Source organism: Rhinoraja longicauda, chromosome 36, assembly GCF_053455715.1.
Source record: "Rhinoraja longicauda isolate Sanriku21f chromosome 36, sRhiLon1.1, whole genome shotgun sequence".
In the NCBI taxonomy this organism is placed as follows: domain Eukaryota; kingdom Metazoa; phylum Chordata; class Chondrichthyes; order Rajiformes; family Arhynchobatidae; genus Rhinoraja; species Rhinoraja longicauda.
Genome location: NC_135988.1, coordinates 2,452,120 through 2,473,527, shown reverse-complemented (window position 1 = coordinate 2,473,527; position 21,408 = coordinate 2,452,120). Strand labels below are relative to the sequence as shown.

General features: G+C 45.6%; 1 protein-coding gene across 1 annotated transcript in view; it reads right to left on the bottom strand.

The window, feature by feature from the left end:
• Positions 1-2,443: 2,443 nt before the first annotated feature.
• The window catches only part of LOC144610255 (scavenger receptor cysteine-rich domain-containing protein DMBT1-like), a 71,882-nt gene continuing 52,917 nt past the window's right edge, over positions 2,444-21,408 (bottom strand). The window contains exons 7-19 of the mRNA XM_078428845.1: positions 20,196-20,510; positions 18,666-18,980; positions 16,941-17,255; positions 14,640-14,960; positions 14,482-14,556; positions 14,081-14,392; positions 13,912-13,947; positions 5,798-5,914; positions 4,951-5,058; positions 4,147-4,257; positions 3,873-4,004; positions 3,268-3,427; positions 2,444-2,867 (exon numbers count right to left, since the gene is read on the bottom strand). Coding sequence (XP_078284971.1) covers positions 3,273-3,427; positions 3,873-4,004; positions 4,147-4,257; positions 4,951-5,058; positions 5,798-5,914; positions 13,912-13,947; positions 14,081-14,392; positions 14,482-14,556; positions 14,640-14,960; positions 16,941-17,255; positions 18,666-18,980; positions 20,196-20,510 — 2,312 coding nt within the window. The 3' untranslated portion in view covers positions 2,444-2,867; positions 3,268-3,272. The remainder of the gene's footprint in view (positions 2,868-3,267; positions 3,428-3,872; positions 4,005-4,146; positions 4,258-4,950; positions 5,059-5,797; positions 5,915-13,911; positions 13,948-14,080; positions 14,393-14,481; positions 14,557-14,639; positions 14,961-16,940; positions 17,256-18,665; positions 18,981-20,195; positions 20,511-21,408) is intronic.

The window sequence follows — 21,408 nt, the reverse complement described above, 5'->3', positions numbered from 1 at the left end:
GAGGAAGATTAGGTACTACGATTTACCCGATTTCTTAAACATAATCTTAAATAATCACCATTGCAAACCATATCACCTATGACTCGTTCAACTCTGGCTACATTAGAATGCAGCAGCCTGCTTTAACTGGATGTGACTGCTCACTGCAGGCAAGGATAACGAAGTGTAAAGCAACATTAGCAGTGAATCAGCAATTCAGAATAAATTCATTTACTCACAGGTCTGTAAATATTGTTTTTGTACAGGTGTCCTCAAACCCAACTAATTAAATGCTCACAAACATCAAGCTGCCATGCATCATGAGCATTATCTCATTTCTTCTCCCTCACCACCCAAGCACACAGATTGCTGGATATTTCCATTCCCTTCCATTTGTGATTTCCTCCTGTCCTTAATTCCATTCTAGCATTTTTCCTTGAGAACGAACATACAGTGCCCTCCATAATGTTTGGGACTAAGAACAATCGTTTATTTATTTGCCTCTGTACTCCACAATTTGAGATTTGTAATAGAAAAAAAATCACATTCGGTTAAAGTGCACACTGGTAGATTTTATTAAAGGATATTTTTATACATTTTGGTTTCACCATGTGGTTTCACCAATAACCCCAAGGAAGAAAGAAAACACCACAGAAACCCCCAGCCCCTACTTTCAGTCTGAAGGACATTGACCTGGAGGAATTTCAACTGGACAATTGTATTTAACTGTCCAGGTGGTTATTGTGGGAAAATTGAAAGTCTTTAAAAAATGGTTAAGTATTTTGCTGTCTGTGAACCAAACTGCTTTACCACGTTTTCCCAACAGAGGGCAGCAGCAACCGCAGAAGGCCGCCGACATCAACACAAAATGCTGGAGTAACTCAGCAGGTCAGGCAGCATCTTTGGAGCGAAGGAATGGGTGACGTTTCGGGTTGAGACCCTTCTTCAGACTGATGTCAGGGGAGGGGGGGGGGGTGTATAGATCAGGTTCGTGTTCCCAACCCTCTTACAAAGTAAACAAATGGGAGGTGGGGACAGTAGGTGAAGTGTGTGGTACCGGGAGCTACTTGGTAGAAATTGGAGGACGTGTTAAAAGTGTGCACATCATCCAGACGACCCCCACAAGGGATGGACCGGTACGAGAGCAAAGCACAGACCAATCAGATCTGTCAGACTTTGGTATTATTCCAAGTTCAGATGTAAGATCAGACTCTCCAAAGAAAGTGGAGACAAAGGTTAATGATCCTGAACTTGACTCATTCAGAACCACAACTGACACTTCCCCTAAACCACTTAGCAGATCAGAAAGTGTACTTAAACCCGCTCTATTTGCAAGGATTAGCTAGAGCTCCCGGTTGAGACTATTTTAACATCCCTTCCCATTCCTCTCATGGTGTTTCTGTTCTCAGGCTCCTCCGGGGCTAGAGGGAGAACATGCGCAAACTGTTAGACCAGCACCTCATCTTCCGCTTGGACAGCCTACCAGCCAATGCAGGAACATTGAATTCTCTCATTTCTAGTGAAATACCTGAGCCCCCCCCACCCTCGGGATAGCACAACGTTGTCCCACCATCCCCATCACCGCGTACGCTCCTCTCCTTCTGTCTCACATTGTCCATCCCTCTTTACTCCGACCACATATTTCCATTTTATTGCCCCACTTTCCTAACGCCAGACGCCTTCCCACCCTGCGTCTTTACACTTCATTCCCCTTCTCCTTATCTGGCACCCATTTGTCTCCATTTCACCTCTAGTCTATTTCCCCAATTACCCCCTCGACTGCTCCTACCTGTCACTGTGCAGTCTTTCCACCGTCCCGACCTCTCGTTTCCAGCTCCTCATCCCCTACATCTGTCTGAATGGAGTCCCGAAGAGAAAACATTATCTATTTCCCTCCACAGATGCTGACTGGCCCGCTGAGATCCTCCTGCACTATTTATTTGCTGGTTTCCAGCATTTGCAAGTCTCTTGCGCCTCCTGACTTTACAGTTTGCTCGCTTTCTCTCTCCTTTTTATGACCATTTGGCGAGCGGTTCACGAATTTCTAATTTCACTTCTGATATCTGCATGTGCTGATGGGAGCTGAGGTTGCGAACGCTTCCGCAATGTATACTTCCAACTCTGGCAGTGTAAAGATAGACACAAGAAGCTGGAGTAACGCAGTGGGACAGGCAGCATCTCTAGAGGGAAGGAATGGGTGACGTCTCGGGTCGAGGCCCTTCTTCAGACTCTACTCTGCTGCTGCTAAATATCTAGTGCGAGAACTATGTTTATGGGTTTTTAGGCTGCATCTTTCGCTCTCACTTTAAGATTACAAGCAATCTAATGGCTGTTGTTTCAGTGTGCCCGAGACGGACACTCGTTTTCGGACAAAATAAGAACACGATCAAACATCCTCTGAAATATTTATTGTTTTCCGGGTATGTCCATTAAACACAGAATGAAAAAAATATATTACTGACCATAACCAAAGCAATGCAAGGCTCGGCAAAATCGAGATTGCATTAAGTTAATCTCCCGCACTCTCTTAGGCATTTATACAGGATTTGAAAAATAGGCACCATAAAAAGAACTTCCGATAATTAGATTATCATTTAAAGAATGTCACTTTGATCTCTCTTCCACAGAAATATTTATCCAGTCACATTCCAGCACGCACGCATTAAGCTAAATAAAGATGTTTTCATGCAAGCTTTTGGACAAACATCAAGCGCATTGATCTGAAAGCAAATCATATCGATAATACAGTGTTTGCGATAATACAGCGAGTGAAGACAATGCAGTGGACATTTGCTTGTTCATGTTGCTGGAAAGGTAAGAGGCATGTGCTGTCCGATCAAACACAGAACTTTTTTCATCACTTCAAGACTCGCGTTGGAACAACGTATCTGGGGAAAAAAACAAGTTAAAACATTGGGGCGGGTAAAATGCAGAATGGAATTAAATACAAATAGTGGGGATAATATTATTCCCTTTAATTTGTTTTAGTCTCTTAATTAGAGATGCACAGTGTAATCACACCGAAAGTATTACTCTCCTGTCCATTAATCGATACTGGGCGTCATGAAATAATGTGCAGGCAATTTAAAAGTAACAATGTTTTCATTTCAACGCAAATATATGGAATTTTCTCCCTGATAACTTTAATCCGATTTAGTATCACAGATATATAAACTCAGTCATTTTTCATTCGGTGGGAAATCCACGTGAATTACACAACTCCTCATCCGTACATCACTGGTATCGTGATACAGAGAGTGGAAGCAAACAATGAAACGTTTTCATTACTGCCTTCATGGCTCTGATGTAAAAGATGGAAACGAGCCATCGACGCCAATGGGTGCTGCAAGGGCTGGGACTGTGAATGTGCCGCAGTGAAGTTTGTCGTTGCTGTTTGTAGAGCCGGCAGGCGGGAATGCAGGATCAGTGACAATCTGCGAAGTCCGTTCTGTGGGAGTGATACAGAATGACAGGCATCTCAGTGCGTGAGAGACGGCATCGCACGGCGAGGTTTGTCCAATTATGGAAGAACAGCGACATCGGAATAATCATCAGTGCGGATTGTACATAATTCTGTTTTGTGAAAGGACTGTTGGCGCACTGTGACTGGAAATGGGTTCTGTTTATCCCCGCCATTCAAGTGCAGGTTCACAACACAGTATAAGGAAAACAAAAGCCGACATGAACATGCAATATCAGATAGTCGTGTTGTCCACATTACAGTCGGCAGTGGCACCTTGTTGGAGTGAGGACAGAACTGCCCGTGGGCCACTTTCTCGGAACATTGTTTTTTGTTTTGTTTCAGGAAACCTTTTAAGCACGGAAGTGAAAATAGAAAAATAAAATCTGCGGAATGTTTTTCCACAAAGAAGATTGGAAGAGACTGAACTCACTGTCATTGTCGACATCACCGCCGGCAGCTGTGATCTTCAGAAGGTCATCGTCGCCAGCGCCAATCCGGAACTGACAGCCCGGAGAAGCAATGGTTTCACTCTCAGCATCGTCATGGGCGTCCGGAACCAGGTCTAGGAGGAAGCATGAGCCAGAATGAGACAGGTCCCACTCATTCCTCGGCGGACATGTTCGCGCACATTTCGATGTTCGTTTCTGATCACAGGCAAAATAAAATAAAATAAGAGAAACTGAAAAAGCAAAAGTTGTACCAACCGCGAACACTGGAGGAGTTTCCTTCTGGACATTCTTGTGCAAGAAGAGACCCATCCAGAGGGACGCTGGTGTAATATTCGAGGTGACTGATGGATTCATTGGAACCAGAGTCTAGAATTCAACACAAGCGCAAGCGAGAGTTATTAAATTCTCCAATTTCACGTGAACACTACCTCCCCCCCCCCTCCTCTGATCATCCCAGGCACCCTCAAACACCCTTTCTTTCCACTGCGGCCACCCTTCGTCTCTCATTCCATTTCGTCTCCCCCACATTCTCAACCAACTGATCACCAATCCCGACCCGCACCGGGTCCACTCTTTTCATCCCTTTTTCCCCAAATCCCCACCATCCCACTCAATGGTTCCATATTTGACTTGCACGTTTCTTTCTCTTCAGATTCGACCTTCTGCCGCCCTTTGACCTCCATTTGTAGCTTATCACCTCCAGCCTTCGTGACGACCTCCACTCTTCTCCATCAAATTAACTTATCTGCACATTAAACCCTTCCCATATAGATCTACCTGTCATTTCTCAGATCTTGCCCCACCTCTTCCCCTCACTTCTTCCAATGATCTCCCTCCCCCGTGGTCCTCCTGAAGAAGGGTCCCGACACGAAAGCTCTGCTGCCCATTTCCCATCATAGATTCTGCCTGACCCGCTGAGATCCTCCATCAGATTGTTTTTATTGCTTGATGTATATGTTGTTCTTTTGTTTTCTTTTTACTAATTGATCATTAATGCAATTGTTGGAATTGAGGCGATATTTATGCTTTGAAAAGTGGATGCCAGGTGCAAATACCCACCTGAATCATGTGTCTGACTGAAACTCTTGCCAGCGGGAATATCCTCAATCTCTTCATAAATTGCCTGGTAAAAGCCGATCGGTGAGCCCCTGCCACTAATACCTGCACCTGCCAGAGAACAGTTGGGTTTAACTTACTGACATGCAAGACGTGAATTTAACAGTTACAGGTAAACCTTTGTGAACAAGATGCAAAATGGTAACGTGTTGTCAATTAAGGGAAAGTGTTGGTGAGCATAAACATGGAAGAGTCCCGCTGCACGGACTAATGTCTTATTGCAAAAACGAGCTATTAATATTAACACCAGGAACATCGAAAGCACAGTGGGAACAGTTCCTGATATCTACTCCCTCACGCTGGCGCTGATTACATTCTGGAGGCGATATTAGGTATTTGTAGATAGCAGCAGTGTGACGAGGAAATGAAAGTTTCGCAGGTTTGTCAATTTAGGAAGTGATAGATAAGGATTGTGTTGCATCAAATGAATGTTAAGAGATGGGGAATAAGGATGTCCTAGTTCATTAAACGTGAGGAAAGTGCGACATCTCGATGTGATGAATAGAATCTAATCAGAATGTTCAAGGTTATGCAGCGGGTCCGCAGAAGTGAAACGAGCCAAATGTTGGACAGATATATGAACGACGTTCACGTGAACAACCGAGCAGCCATCCAACAATTAACTTTTCCATTCTGTTACTACAAATGGACAGTTCCAATAGAACTGCTTAAAGAGTTACAAAATACACATTTAATAATGCAAGAACATTGGGAAAACTGGTTGGAACCGGAGTCTCATTGACTTATGAGATACTATCTGGAACAATAATTGCGTCAAGTTGCCCCTCACCTCTTTTTGCTGCCCGTCTCCGTGTTATCAGCATCAGTGCGAGTAATTCACAGATGAGGAGGATTCCAAGGGTTATGCAGGCGACAACAATCATAGAGGGCATCTTATTCCCCAACACTAAAATACAAATTCAAGAATAACTTCAAAACAGTCGTTATAGCTCCATAGTTAAAGCAGGTGCAGCGTGCTTTGATTAATTTTAACCTCTGATTGTGCATCTTCCTTCGCCATGAATTTTCCCAATAATCCTCTGGGGCATTGCAGCGGATTAACAGGTGAGTGGAAACCAATAAAAAGACTAATTTTCATTCAGGCCTCGTTTAGCAGTACTATCCCCTGCAGTGGTCCCCATTGGATACAGGCCGCGTGATATCTCATGGCAGGGAGGGCAAACTAGCCCGAAGCAAGTTATTTTGATTTCCACTCATATTTCCACTCACGGTTCTGGATTTGGAACAATTGCCGGTTCAAGAATACGTTAAAATATCCCCAGAATAACCGTGTCTGCAAATAGGCTGTGTGACTTCAATGGTCAACACCAAGGGTCTGGCGATAGAGGAACTCGAATAGAAGGATACATTTTCAGAGTCGAGTCTGAACTTGCTTAATGAAAACAAGATGAGCTATAACACTCATAATTGGGGCTCTGCTGTTGACGTCTTGTTTTACATTTTTCTGCCTATGACCACGACACAGAGGTTATGACGGCAAAGAGATGTAGAATGATATCAATGGAATTCTCTGTCGTGCTGGGCGGAACGGAATTAATACAGAACATATCGGAAAGTCCTGATTCCTAACCAGTGCCGCCCTATCCAACTAGCTGATGCATAGTTATATTCAAACATAATGTGCATCTGCAGAGCTCGGCGCACACCCGGTATCATAAAATCCAAATCAGAGGAATACGGACACCAAGAAGTGCATGTCCTAAATGTTAACGTCATTTTGCTCAGGATGATAGACAATAGACAATAGGTGCAGGAGGAAGCCATTCAGCCCTTCGAGCCAGCACCGCCATTCAATGCGATCATGGCTGATCACTCTCAATCAGTACCCTGTTCCTGCCTTCTCCCCATACCCCCTCACTCCGCTATCCTTAAGAGCTATATCCAGCTCTCTCTTGAAAGCATCCAACGAACTGGCCTCCACTGCCTTCTGAGGCAGAGAATTCCACACCTTCACCACTCTGACTGAAAAAGTTCTTCCTCATCTCCGTTCTAAATGGCCTACCCCATATTCTTAAATTGTGGCCCCTTGTTCTGGACTCCCCCAACATTGGGAACATGTTTCCTGCCTCTAATGTGTCCAATCCCCTAATTATCTTATATGTTTCAATAAGATCCCCCCTCATCCTTCTAAATTCCAGTGTATACAAGCCCATGATGCTTGTTAGAAAAGGCCGAACATCTATCATGCGCACTAAAAGTAAGTCATCGCGGGTATTTCGACTATACTTTATAGTTTTGTTTAATAAGGGAACTCAAGGAAAATGAACCGCTCGGAGGTAATGACCAGCTTTAATCTGCCATTTGAGAGGGAGAAGGTTAAATCAGAAGTGTCAGTGTTGCAGTTGAACAAAGGGGACTATGAAGGCATGAGATAGGAGCTGGTCAAGGTCGACTGGAAAAGGGCCCTAGCAGCAATGAGGTGGCACAGCAATGGCAGGAATTTCTGGGCATAATACAGAAGATGGTGGATTATTTCATTCCAAAGAGGAAGAAAGATTCTAAGGGGAGCAAGAGGCATACGTGGCTGACAAGGGAAGTTAAGGATGGAATAAACTAAAAGAAAAGATGTACAACACAGCTAAAGAGTAGCGGGAATCCAGAGGATTGGGCAACTTTCAAAGGACAACAAAAGGTAACAAAAAGGGCAATATGGGGTGAAAAGATGAAGTACGAGTGTAAGCTGGCCACGAATATAAAGACGGATAGTAAAACCTTCTTTGGGTATGTAAAGAGAAAAAGATTAGTAAAGATAAATTTGGGTCCCTTGAAGGCAGACACAGGTGAAATTATTATCGGGAACAAGGAAATGACAGAAGAGTCGAACAGGTACTATGGTTCTGTCTTGACTGGAGGTGCAGCTCCTGACTGGACGTGTGACAGAGTTGGAAAAGCAGCTGGTTGACCTCAGGGCCATCCGGGAATGCGAGAGTTTCCTGGACAGGACCTACTGTGAGGCTGTCATGCCAAGGGTCCAGGTCGAGCGAAGGTGGGAGACCGTTTCAGGGGGAGCGAACGTGGACTACAGGAGACCCCGGTGGCTGTGCCTATTGCAAACAGGTACACCTATTGGGAACTGTTGGGGCAGAAGACGCTTCCAGTCCGAGCGGCAGTCGCGTTGGCGGTTCAATCCCAGGCAAGGAAACTCGACCGGGGGAGACCGAAGTCAGGAAGAGCCATAGTAGTCGGTGACTCCATTGTCCGAGGTACGGACAGTAGATTCTGTGGCGACAGGCGGGAGTCGAGGATGGTTTGTTGCCTCCCTGGTGCCAGGGTTCAAGACATCACGGAGCTGCTTCAGAACATCCTAGCCAGGGAAGGTGATCAACCAGAAGTAGTTGTGCATGTGGGCACAAATGACGTCGGGAGGAAGAGGAAGGAGATACTGCAGCATGAGTTTAGGGAGTTAGGAAGAAGACTGAGAAGTAGGACATCGAGGGTGGTTATCTCTGGACTGCTGCCTGTACATCGTGCTGGTGAGGGCAGGAACAGAGAGATCGTGGATTAGAATGTATGGCTGAGGGGCTGGTGCAGGGAGCAGGGATTTAGATTTCTGGACCACTGGGATCTCTTCTGGGGTAGGGGGGAACTGTACAAAAGGGATGGGTTACATCTTAACAGCAGGGGGACCAACATTCTGGCAGGCAGGTTTGCTAGTGCTACAAGCGTTGCTTTAAACTAGGTAGTGGGGGGGGAGGGGTTGACAAACTGGGAATATGAAGATGGAGTTAAAGGGGAAGCGAATACAGGAGAAACTGTAAAGGACTCTCGTATGAATGGGAAGGGAAGTTCTAGAAGGGATATGAGAGTAAGCTCAGGGCCAATTGTGACCGTTGTGAGAGGGGAGGTAAATACCGAAGTTAAAGTGTTGTATTTAAATGCGCGAAGTATAAGAAATAAAGTGGATGAGCTTGAGGCTCAGTTAGACATTGGCAAGTATGATGTTGTGGGAATCACTGAGACATGGCTACAAGAGGACCAGGGCTGGGAGCTGAATATTCAGGGGTACACAACGTACAGAAAAAACAGGTAGGTGGGGAGAGGGGGCGGTGTAGCTCTGTTGGTAAGGAATAATATTCGCTCCCTTGCAAGGAGTGACATAGAATCAGGAGATGTAGAATCAGTATGGATAGAGATGAGGAATTGTAAGGGTAAAAAGACCCTAATGGGAGTCATCTACAGGCCCCCAAACAGTAGCCTCGACATAGGGTGCAAGTTGAATCAGGAGCTAAAATTGGCATGTCACAAATGTAATGCTACGGTGGTCATGGGAGATTTCAACATGCAGGTAGACTGGGAAAATCAGGTTGGTAATGGACCCCAGGAAAGAGAGTTTGTGGAGTGCCTCCGAGATGGATTCTTAGAACAGCTTGTACTGGAGCCTACCAGGGAGAAGGCAATTCTGGATTTAGTGTTATGTAATGAACCTGACCTGATAAGGGGACTCGAGGTAAATGAGCCATTAGGAGGCAGTGACCACAATATGATAAGTTTTACTCTAGAAATGGAGAGGGAGAAGGGAAAATCGGAGGTGTCAGTATTACAGTATAGCAAAGGGGATTACAGAGGCATGAGGCAGGAGTTGGTCAAAATTGACTGGAAGGAGGCCCTAGCAGGAAAGACTGTGGAACAGCAATGGCAGGTATTCCTGGGAATAATGCAGAAGTTGCAGGATCAATTTATCCCAAAGAGGAGGAAAGATTCTAAGGGGAGTAAGAGGCACCCGTGGCTGACAAGGGAAGTCAAGGACAGCATAAAAATAAAAGGGAAGAAGTATAACATAGCAAAGAAGAGTGGGAAGCCAGAGGATTGGGACTCTTTTAAAGAGCAACAGAAGATAACTAAAAAGGCAATACGGGGAGAAAAGATGAGGTACGAGGGTAAACTAGCCAATAATATAAAGGAGGATAGTAAAAGCTTTTTTAGGTATGTGAAGAGGAAAAAAATAGTCAAGGCAAATGTGGGTCCCTTGAAGACAGAAGCAGGGGAATTTATTATGGGGAACAAGGAAATGGCAGAAGAGTTGAACCGGTACTTTGGATCTGTCTTCACTGAGGAGGATACAAAAAATCTCCCAGATGTTCTAGTGGCCAGAGATCCTAGGGTGACAGAGGAACTGGAGGAAATCCACATTAGGCAGGAAAAAGTTTTGGGTAGACTAATGGGACTCAAGGCTGATAAATCCCCAGGGTCTGATGGTCTGCATCCCAGGGTGCTTATGGAGGTGGCTCAAGAAATTGTGGACGCATTAGTAATTATTTTCCAATGTTCTATAGATTCCGGGTCAGTTCCAGTGGATTGGAGGGTAGCTAATGTTATCCCACTTTTCAAGAAAGGAGGGAGAGAGAAAACGGGAAATTATAGACCAGTTAGTCTGACATCAGTGGTGGGGAAGATGCTGGAGTCAATTATAAAAGACGAAATTGCGGAGCATTTGGATCACAGTAACAGGATCGTTCCGAGTCAGCATGGATTTACGAAGGGGAAATCGTGCTTGACTAATCTACTGGAATTTTTTGAGGATGTAACTAGGAAAATTGACAGGGGAGAACCGGTGGATGTGGTGTACCTCGACTTTCAGAAAGCCTTCGACAAGGTCCCACATAGGAGATTGATGGGCAAAATTAGAGCACATGGTATTGGAGGTAGGGTACTGACATGGATAGAAAGTTGGTTGACAGACAGAAAGCAAAAGTGGGGATAAATGGGTCCCTTTCAGAATGGCAGGCAGTGACTAGAGGGGTACCGCAAGGCTCGGTGTTGGGACCGCAGCTATTTACAATATACATCAATGACTTGGATGAAGCGATTTAAAGTACCATTAGCAAATTTGCCGATGATACAAAGCTAGGTGGCAGTGTGAACTGTGAGGAAGATGCTATGAGGTTGCAGGGTGACTTGGACAGGTTGTGTGAGTGGGCGGATGCATGGCAGATGCAGTTTAATGTGGATAAGTGTGAGGTTATCCACTTTGGTGGTAAGAATAGGAAGGCAGATTATTATTTGAATGGTGTCAAGTTAGGAAAAGGGGACGTACAACGTGATCTGGGTGTCTTAGTGCATCAGTCACTGAAAGGAAGCATGCAGGTACAGCAGGCAGTGAAGAAAGCCAATGGAATGTTGACATCCATAACAAGAGGAGTTGAGTATAGGAGCAAAGAGGTCCTTCTGCAGTTGTACAGGGCCCTAGTGAGGCCGCACCTGGAGTACTGTGTGCAGTTTTGGTCTCCAAATTTGAGGAAGGATATTCTTGCTATTGAGGGCGTGCAACGTAGGTTTACTAGGTTAATTCCTGGAATGGCGGGACTGTCATATGTTGAAAGACTGGAGCGACTAGGTTTGTATACACTGGAATTTAGAAGGATGAGAGGGGATCTTATAGAAACGTATAAGATTATTAAGGGGTTGGACACGTTAGAGGCAGGAAACATGTTCCCAATGTTGGGGGAGTCCAGAACCAGGGGCCACAGTTTAAGAATAAGGGGTAGGCCATTTAGAACAGAGATGAGGAAAAACCTTTTTAGTCAGAGAGTTGTGAATCTGTGGAATTCTCTGCCTCAGAAGGCAGTGGAGGCCAATTCTCTGAATACATTCAAGAGAGAGCTAGATAGAGCTCTTAAGGATAGCGGAGTCAGGGGGCATGGGGAGAAAGCAGGAACGGAGTACTGATTGAGAATGATCAGCCATGATCACATTGAATGGCGGTGCTGGCTCGAAGGGCCAAATGGCCTACTCCTGCACCTATTGTCTATTGTCTATTGTCTTCACTAAAGAATACATAAACAATCTCCCCAATGTATAGGGGGCGGGGGAACTAGGGAGACAGAAGAACTGAAAGAAATGTGCATTAGGTGAGAAATAGTATTGGGTAGACTGATGGGACTGAAGGGCGATAAATCCCCAGGATGTGATGGTCTGCATCCCAGGGTACTTGAGGAGGTGGCTCTAGAAATCATGGACGTAATGGTGATCATTTTCCAATGTTCTATTGATTCCGCATCAGTTCCTGTGGATTGGAGGATAGCAAATGTTATCCTACTTTTCAAGAAAGGAGCAATAGAGAGAAAACGGGGAATTATAGACCAGTTAGCCCGACTTCGGTGGTGGGGAAGATGCTGGAGTCAATTATTAAGGAAGTACGAATGGCATATTTGGATAGCAGTAAAAGGATAAATCCAAGTAAGCATGGATTTATGAAGGGGAAATCATGCTTGACGAATCTTCTGGAATTTTTTGAGGATGTGACAAGTAAAATGGATGAAGGAGAGCCAGTGGATGTAGTGTATCTGGACTTTCAGAAAGCAGCTGATAAGGTCCCACACAAGAGAATAGTGGGCAAAATTAGAGCACATGGTATTGGGCGTAGGGTATTGACATGGATAGAGAATTGGTTGGCACACAGGAAGCAAAGAGTAGGAATAAACGGATCCATTTCAGAATGGTTGGCAGTGGTGAGTGGAGTGCTACGAGGATTCGGCCGCAACTATTTACAATATATATTAATGATTTGGATGATGGAATTACAAGTAGTATTTGCAAATGACACAAAGCTGGGTGGCAGTGTGAACTGCCAAGAGGATGTTAGGAGGGTATAGGGTGACATGGTCAACTTGAGTGAGTGGGCAGATGCATGGCAGATGCAGTATAATGTAGATAAATGTGAGGTCATCCACTTTGGCGGCAAAAACAAGGAGACATAAATTATTATCTCAATGGTGTCAGATTGGGTAAAAGGGAAGTGCAACGACACCAGTCACTGAAAGTAAACATGCAGGTACAGCAGGCAGTGAAGAAAGCTAATGGCATGATGGCCTTCAGAACGAGAGGATTTGAGTATTGGAGTAAAGAGGTCCTTCTGGAGTTCTACAGGGTCCTGGTGAGACCACATCTGGAGTATTGTGTGCAGTTTTGGTCTCCTAATTTTAGGAAGGATATTATTGCTATTGAGGCAGTGCAGTGTAGGGTCACGAGTTTAATCCCAGGATGGCGGGACTTTCATATGAGGAAAGATTGGAAAGGGGCTTGTATTCACTGGAATTTAGAAGGATGAGAAGGGATCTTATAGAAACGTATAAAATTATAAAAGGACTGGACAGCTAGATGCAGGAATTTTTTCCCCAATGTTGGGGGAGTCCAGAACCAGGGGCCAGAGTCTAAGAATAAAGGGGAGGCCATTTAAAACTGAGATGAGGAAAAACGTTTTCACCCAGAGAGTTGTGAAATTGTAGCTCACAGAAGGCAGTGGAGGCCAATTCACTCGATGAATTTAAGGGAGAGTTAGATAGAGCTCTAGGGGCTAGTGGAATCAAGGGAGATGGGGAGAAGGCAGGCACTGGTTACTGATTGTGGAGGATCAGCCATAATCACAATGAATGTCGGTGCTGGCTCGAAGGGCCAAGTGGCCTCCTCCAGCACCTATTTTGTATGTTTCTATGTAATAGAGCGAACCATTTTCTCCACTGACGCGAAATGCAACCGGCAGTAGGGAATACTGACACCTGCAAATTCTTCTCAAAGTCACAACCTATCTTGATTCCAACACATAATACGAATTCATTAAAAGCCGTTACTCAAAAATCAGTAATCCTAACCGAAAAATGCATATAAATTCTGCCAACTGCCACCTGTCATTGGGGCAGCTGATCGCCACTTTATTGGGGGTGTCGAGGGCGGACAGCAATGCGGACGTCCGCATTCTGTGCCGTCGCGAAGACATGTTAGCTGGAGTTGGACACACTGTTTGCAAGTCTGGTTCGAACACTGGGCTTGACAATGTGTAAACCATCCATCGCATCCTTAGTAATTAGCAAATCTTACCAAGCGAATATCAGCACTGACAGCAAAGATTGGAATTCTGACAGTCAACATCGAGTGAATAATAAATACCTGAAATGCTGGAGCCAGTGGGAATCAAAACTGGATCTGTGAACATTATTGCAAAGACATTCTGTCAATTTCATCTATTTAGGTTTTCTCCATTAAAGAAACAAAAATTACATTTAATTTTGATTTTAAAGTGTTATAATGATCCAGGAATCTTCCGAACAGGACGTACCGGAACATATTACAATGACATCTTCCTTGTGATCACAGTCATGTTGACCGAGCGGTGAAGACAGACAACTGGACAGGAATAATTCAGCTCCTGTGCATTTGACTTCATCCAGCCAGATCTCCCCGGAGACCGGGGCAATGCTAACCGCTCCTGGACTCCAACGAGCAGTGCCACATCCCAACTGCCTGCAGACCACATTAGCATCGGCAAGATCCCACGAGTCATCACACACCGTGCCCCAGCTGCTGTTGAACAATAACTGAACCCTTCCGGAGCAATTGTTGCTGCCGCCATCAAGCCGCAGTGGTAGTTCTGAGTAAAGTTTAAAATAATCACTTATGCGTTAAATACACATCCGGAATTGACGTCAGGCTGGTGCTATAATTAATATTTTGACTCGCCTGGTAAACGGCGAGATTGTGATTCATTTCCTCCATCGCAGGCCTTGCCACTGGATCCCTCTGGCATTTCGGCATCTGTGGAGAAGAGGTGAATGCTGACAGTTTGATACATTCAGGTTTAATATGTCAGCTGCCATATGATGTCTTTCTTGTGTTACCTTCACATTCAACAACTGCATCCTCCATGTGCCGACAGTTGTGTTTCCCCCAAGGGTCTGATTGACATTGCCAAAGGGTCGCCTCGTGCGAATTACAATCCATCTCATCGAGCCATATGGGCCCAGTGCTCGCTACATATTTCCCGGCGTCGTGAACATAAATAGATTTGAGAGGTCCACATTTTACTTGTTTGCAGATCACTTCCGCATCCTTTCCGTCAAGCTTCTCGGAGCACACTGTCCCCCATGTCCCGTTGTACCGCACCTCCACTCTCCCTTCACATCGATGCTTTCCGTTCACCAGGCGCATCTCTTTGTGCTCTGTGAACGAAGCATCACAATGTTCCCATCAATAGCCAGCAAAGATTCTTTGTCGCTGAACATAAAGCCGTATCTAGATTAACAAAACAACAAATCGCTGGAACTGTCATCAGCGAGGGTTAGTTGCGAAAAATAACTGCGTCGGGGAATCACAAAGTGAGCTGTTCAGTCAAATTGACGAAAGTGGTGGCGAGGGGAGTATGTATCTGGTGGTGAAACGTTGTTGAGGTTTTGTGAAATTGCGAAAGATCAAACTTTGAAAGTGGATACTGGCGGGATGGAAGTTAAAGGAACAAGGACACATTGTTCTTGTCCATGATGAGGGGACGCGAGCAGAGATTCCAGAAATAACTGAACGCCAATAATTGGTAAGTGATTCTGGAATCCCCGCGGTTTAACACTTCAAAGGGAATGCTCACTTCGCGACCCGTCGGTCCTTCCTTCTGATCCGCCGACCAAATTCCCACTCACACTCTGTCCCTTCTCTCTGTGACCTCCTTCATTGTAAAATTCATCACAATAGAAGCTTGAGGGACCACGTTTCATCTCCAGATACATGGGCCTGGGCATCTTAAGTTCCACCGCACTCAAGAACGAATTTCCTATCTTTAGGTGTTTCGATGTTTCTCTGAATGTATGAGAACTGTCGTTCCTATCCGTCAGTATTTTGTGGTCAGTTTTGTTTTCGGAGATTAACCAGTCCAACTGCGCACATTCCATGGTAGTTTCAAATTGTTTTGCGCGCTAGGAAATGTTCTTGAAACATGCGTGTACACATGGACGTTTAGAAGCTGCATGGTAGATAATTCGGATCTGTCGGTTTCAATGGGTAGGTTATGTAGAATCACGATTAAAATTACAGCACGCATTATGAGAAATCCATTCGTGAAGATATGTAGGGCAATTTCGAGAGTTAAAGGCTGAAAGTGAAATTGGCAGAATTTCATGAGAAAAAATAATCTTCCAGCACGTCGAAATGACGATTCGCACTCATAATCCCAAATAAAAGTGTATAGCATCAAGTGCATTATCGGGGAATCTGGATCGTTTACCTTTCCGTTCCCCGAAAGATAAAAATGCGTGAACTTGAGCTTGTAACTACAATTATTTGTATATCCAAATAAAATTTAAATCCAAATCTAAATTATTTGTATATCCAAACGCATTTGAATGTATGAAAGGGATATGTTCCTCATTGATAGATGCTTACATTGCAGGTTATAATGTGAGAGAGTTGCTATTCAATGCCAACGTGCGTTTTACGAAATACGTTTCTGGAATTGTAGACGACTGTCGGCACACAAGGAGATGGAGTTGTAAGAGGGCGTTAGGTCTGCTTGCCTTCCTCTGTGGGGGAAGTCACGTTTCAGCTTAATTTGGTGAGGGCGCATTTGCTGTTCTTTGTGCAGTTCTGGTCGCCCCGTTCCAAGAAGAATGTGGGCGCAGAACAGCTTTACTAGAGGTGCAATTTTTAATGACGAGAGGGCAGACGGTGAGAGAGACAAAGATTAAAGAAGATGTTCGTGCCAAGTTTCTAACACAGGGAGTGGCGGGTGCCTGGAACATTCTGCCAGGGCTGGTAGTGGAGGGAGATCGGATATTGACATTTGGAAGGCATTTCCATCGGCATATGCACATGCGGGGAGTGGAAAGGAATAACAAGGACAGGCAGCGCAGATTAGTTCAACTTGGCATTATGTGCGGCACGATATTGTGGGCAGAAAGGGCTGTTTGTGCGCCGCACTGTTGTTTGTTCTATCTTCCGTGAACCTAGGAAACTGCTGATGGAGAAATCAACAGAGCTGCGCGCGGAATGAGTTTGATGTGGTTTAGTGGGTGACAACTTACTCTGAGTGAAGCCTCTGCACCGTTACCCGCAGTCAATGCTCCCCTTGGATGCTGTAAATTATTTATTACATCTCTGGAATGAATCTTCCCATCCCATGCTGCAGAGAATCAGCAGATTGAAGGTACCCTTACCAGAACACTTCACTGTCACGTCTTCTTTATGACTGCAATCGTGTTCACCCAGCGGCGCGGAGGGACATTCCCAGAGATACGATTCATTTCCCGAGCATCTTACATCATCCAACCAAATAGGACCACGACTTCCTCCACAGTATGCAAGAGGTTTATCTTCCAAAGCATATCCACACCCCAGCTGCCTGCAGACCACGTTATCGTCAAGCAGATCCCAGAGGTCATCACAAACTGTGCCCCAAGACCCGTGGTAATAAAGCTCCAGTCGTCCAGCACATGCACTTCCACCCCCGGTCAGTCGTAATCGGCGGTGGTCTGTTGAATAACAACAAGGGAGTTGATCAAAGGTTAAGGTTATTATTGTCACGTGTACCGAGGTACAATGAAAAACTTTTGCATGCTATTTGGTCGAATCAATTAATACTATACATTAATGCAAACAAGTCAAACTCAAGTACAACAGTTCGAGCAACGGGGGAAATACAGCGTGCAGAATATACTTTTCCGCATCGTAGCGCACCAGTTCTATCAACAAAGTCCAATTTCCGCAATGGGGTAGAGGTGAATCGGACAGTATCCTAGCTTACGGAAAGACCGTTCATAAGCCCCATAACGGAGGGGAAGAACAACAAAATAGGGGGTCGCATATGTAGCATTATACATTATGTGTTGGTCAGAATTTCTGAATCTGCTTCTACAATTATATTTTAAAGGAATTTTACATTTAGCTCTGAGAAGATCTAGAGGAGAATTTGAAACATAAAATGCTGGAAGACTCCGTCTGAACCCACAGACTGGCTCTCCGACTTCAAACCCTGCAGAGATACATACATGGACATCACGATCATCCCAGCTGGGTGACCCTGGCGACCGATTCCTTTGTTCGAGGAACCGCCCTCAGGACCACACTCGGCTCACAGTGGCAATCATCGGCCATGCCACTCGGTGGTTGTAGACTATTCACATAGAACCGGATGTTTTCAGGGTCTGGGCCATGGGCTCTTCATGTCAGTGCGCTCTCTCTCCACTCTCTCGCTCAGCCTCAGGGCTGTCAGGCGACGGGGTGGACCAGACGCGGGGCAGCGACCAACGTGGCGCTGTAGCTTGTTGTCAAAGCGTCCGACTGTCTGTTCACAATGGGGGTCAGGAGAACTCGGTGAGATCGGGGTGATGACGCCCGGGTAAACCCCGCTTGCCTAGAATTGCTCATTAGAAACAGGCCCCGAAATCCCCGTCTGGAGCCAGCCCGGCAAAACCACGAGCTGTTCCTCGGAAATGCCGCCGGTGTTGTTCCACGCCACACCAGGGCGTTTCTCGTGTGTAGACTTCTCCTTCACACGGTCCACTCCTCACCATCGCCTGCCATTGTATATTGTCCCCAGTGTGTCACTGGGTTGTAGAGTCTGGGGTGGCAGTTGTCGGGAGAACACAATGGAAATCGTGTAAAAAGGGATTTGGTTATTGGCGCGTAAATTATGATCCCAAGAGCCAGATGCCGATCTACATATGTGTAAGAAAGAACTGCAGATGCTGGTTTAAATCGAAGGTGGAAGAAAGGTCTCGACCCGAAACGTCACCCATTCCTTCTCTCCAGAGATGCTGCCTGTCCCGCTGAGTCGCTCCAGTATTTTGTGTCTACCGCCGATCTACAAAGCTCTGCAACTCGAAATTCATCTTTCACAAAGTTTATCATATTTAAATTTTAAACTTGGTAACAGTATTCACCTGAACACAGGACCCCAACGCCAATGCTGTCAGTGGGAAACGGATTCATGGTAAATGTGCTGCAATTTCGGAGTCGCGCCTCGTCCCCTTCACACTGAACGTCAGTCACCCACACGGGCAGCTCACTCTCTCCGTACCTGGAGGAGTTGTAGGCGAATATGGCGGAGCCGCAGCCCAACTCTCTGCAGACCACGTTAGAATCATTGATGTTCCAGGAGCGATCATGTACTCTCCCCCAGCGGCCATTGTGGTAAACCTCCACTCGGCCGTCGCAGCGGCTGCCCCCATTGCTCAGTCTCAGAGACCAACTCTCATCTACAAAACGAAATATGTTGACTGAAAAGCACACCGAGTAATATACGTGTCGAACCTAGAGAGACGGGCCCAGCAACAAGGAAAAACTGTCTATTGAAGAAACACTAGTAAACGATAGTCACCCATTCATCAAAAAGCTAATATACTAATATAATGTACAGGGCCCCAGTGAGACCGCACCTGGAGTACTGTGTGCAATTTTGGTCTCCAAACTTGAGGAAGGATATTCTTGCTATTGAGGGCGTTGGTTCACTAGGTTAATTCCCGGAATGGCGGGACTGTCGTATGTTGAAAGACTGGAGCGACGAGGCTTGTATAAGTTGGAATTTAGAAGGATGAGAGGGGATCTTATCGAAACGTACACGATTATTAAGGGGTTGGACACATTAGAGGCAGGAAACATGTTCCCATTGTTGGGGGAGTCCAGAACCAGAGGCCACAGTTTAAGAATAAGGGGTAGGCCATTTAGAACGGAGATGAGGAAAAACATTTTCACTCAAAGAGTTGTGAATCTGTGGAATTCTCTGCCTCCGAAGGCAGTGGAGACCGATTCTCTGGATGTTTTCAAGAGAGAGCAAGATAGAGCTCTTAAAGATAGCGGAGTCAGGGGGTATGGAGAGAAGGCAGGAACGGGGTACTGATTGTGAATGATGAGCCATGATCACATTGAATGGCGGTGCTGGCTCGAAGGGCCGAATGCCTTACTCCTATTGTCTATACTGATCAGAACTGAATGCAATGCGCTCGGCGAGACCCGCACGTCGCTTTTCCAGAAAGTGGGCGGACTCTTTTGGAAGTCTCCGTTTACTTTTGTTCTCTATCAGTAAAGGAAAGCAGTAAAGTGTTCAGTGAGTCAAATAAACTCGTTAAATAATGGATTTTCCGTTTCCAATTCTACATTGAAAACCCGCGAAACTGTGCCAATCTCTCCTCTTAGTCGCCCACTGTAAGACCATTAGGAAGATCTTTATTGCTAAACTTCAGAATTCTGCACTACACACTCAAGTTCAGTCCAGCGACAGGTCAAAGCACTAAAATGACCCCGTTACCTCCCAGTGGGGGAGATGAAGGACAACTGACGCCCTCTGAAAAGAAAACAAAGATGGTTGCCACGAAATGGCAGATTCATTCAATTGTTAAGAAAAGTCACTCCTGTGAACATCTCAGCGACCGGAGAACCTTTTCTTTTCCGTACAAAGGACTTCGGTGACTCACCTGAGCAGATGAGACTGGCGTCGTTTCTGTGTGAACAGCTAATCTGATCCCAGGCTGAGACTGGACAATCAGCTAATCGGGACTCGTTCCCCCGACAACGGTAGTTCTCCTTCCACACAGGGCCGGTTCCTTGGCCAAAGTGAGCACCTCCGGGCGTTGCGGCCACTGCACCGCACAGTAGGTGTTCACAGACCACGCCGGCAGCATCCAAGCTAAAGTACTGATCACAAACTGTCCCCCACTTGTCTCCGTGTAGAACTTCCACCCGGCCAGAACATCTGGTCTTCCCACCCACCAGTCGTGGCCCATGGTTCCCTGTTTTAGTAAAAAACAAACATGAAGGCAGTTAATTACTCTCCGGAAAATTGTTTCTGCCTGCTCATGCTCCAGAGAATTCACCTCCACATATAATTCTATTCTAACCCCCCACCCCCTTTCCCCGTGGCCCCTCCCTCGCCACATCCACCCAAGGCATCTCAAACGCCATTCAACTCAATGACTTTCAATTGGCTCATGTTTACCGTGCAGGTCAGGCCCCTTTACATTTCCCTCACCAGGAAGGTCTCAAGGCTCTCCGGGGTTTCCTCGATCAGCGATCCAAAGAATTCCCGCCCTTTAACTCTCGTCCCCCCTCCCACCCTATAATCACTGAAGAAGGGTCCGGACCGGAAACGTAACCTATCCATGTTCTTCAGGGATGCTGCCAACCCCGTTGAGTTACTCCAGCACTTTGTGACTTTAAAAAAAATCAGCATCCACAGTTCCTTGTTTCGATGAAGTCTGTTGAGATTCCGTCTGGAATACTGATGGCTTTGGATGTTTCGCTATCATGCTGGAGTGACTAAGCGGGTCGAGCAGCATCTGTGAAGGGAACTGATCGGCGACGTTTCCTGTACGAACCCCTTAAGTTTAAAAAAAATGCTGCATGACCAAAATTAATTCCGAACCAAATTATGAAATCTCAGGATATATCCGATTTTTAATTATCATGCATCGTTCTTGCATCTCTTTCTATGTGTTTTACAGAGGGTTTCATCTCCCACTTTTTAAGAAAGGAGGGAGAGAGAAAACGGGTAATTATAGACCAGTTAGTCTGACATCAGTGGTGGGGAAGATGCTGGAGTCAATTATAAAAGACGAAATTGCTGAGCATTTGGACAGCAGTAACAGGTTCATTCCGAGTCAGCATGGATTTACGAAGGGGAAATCATGT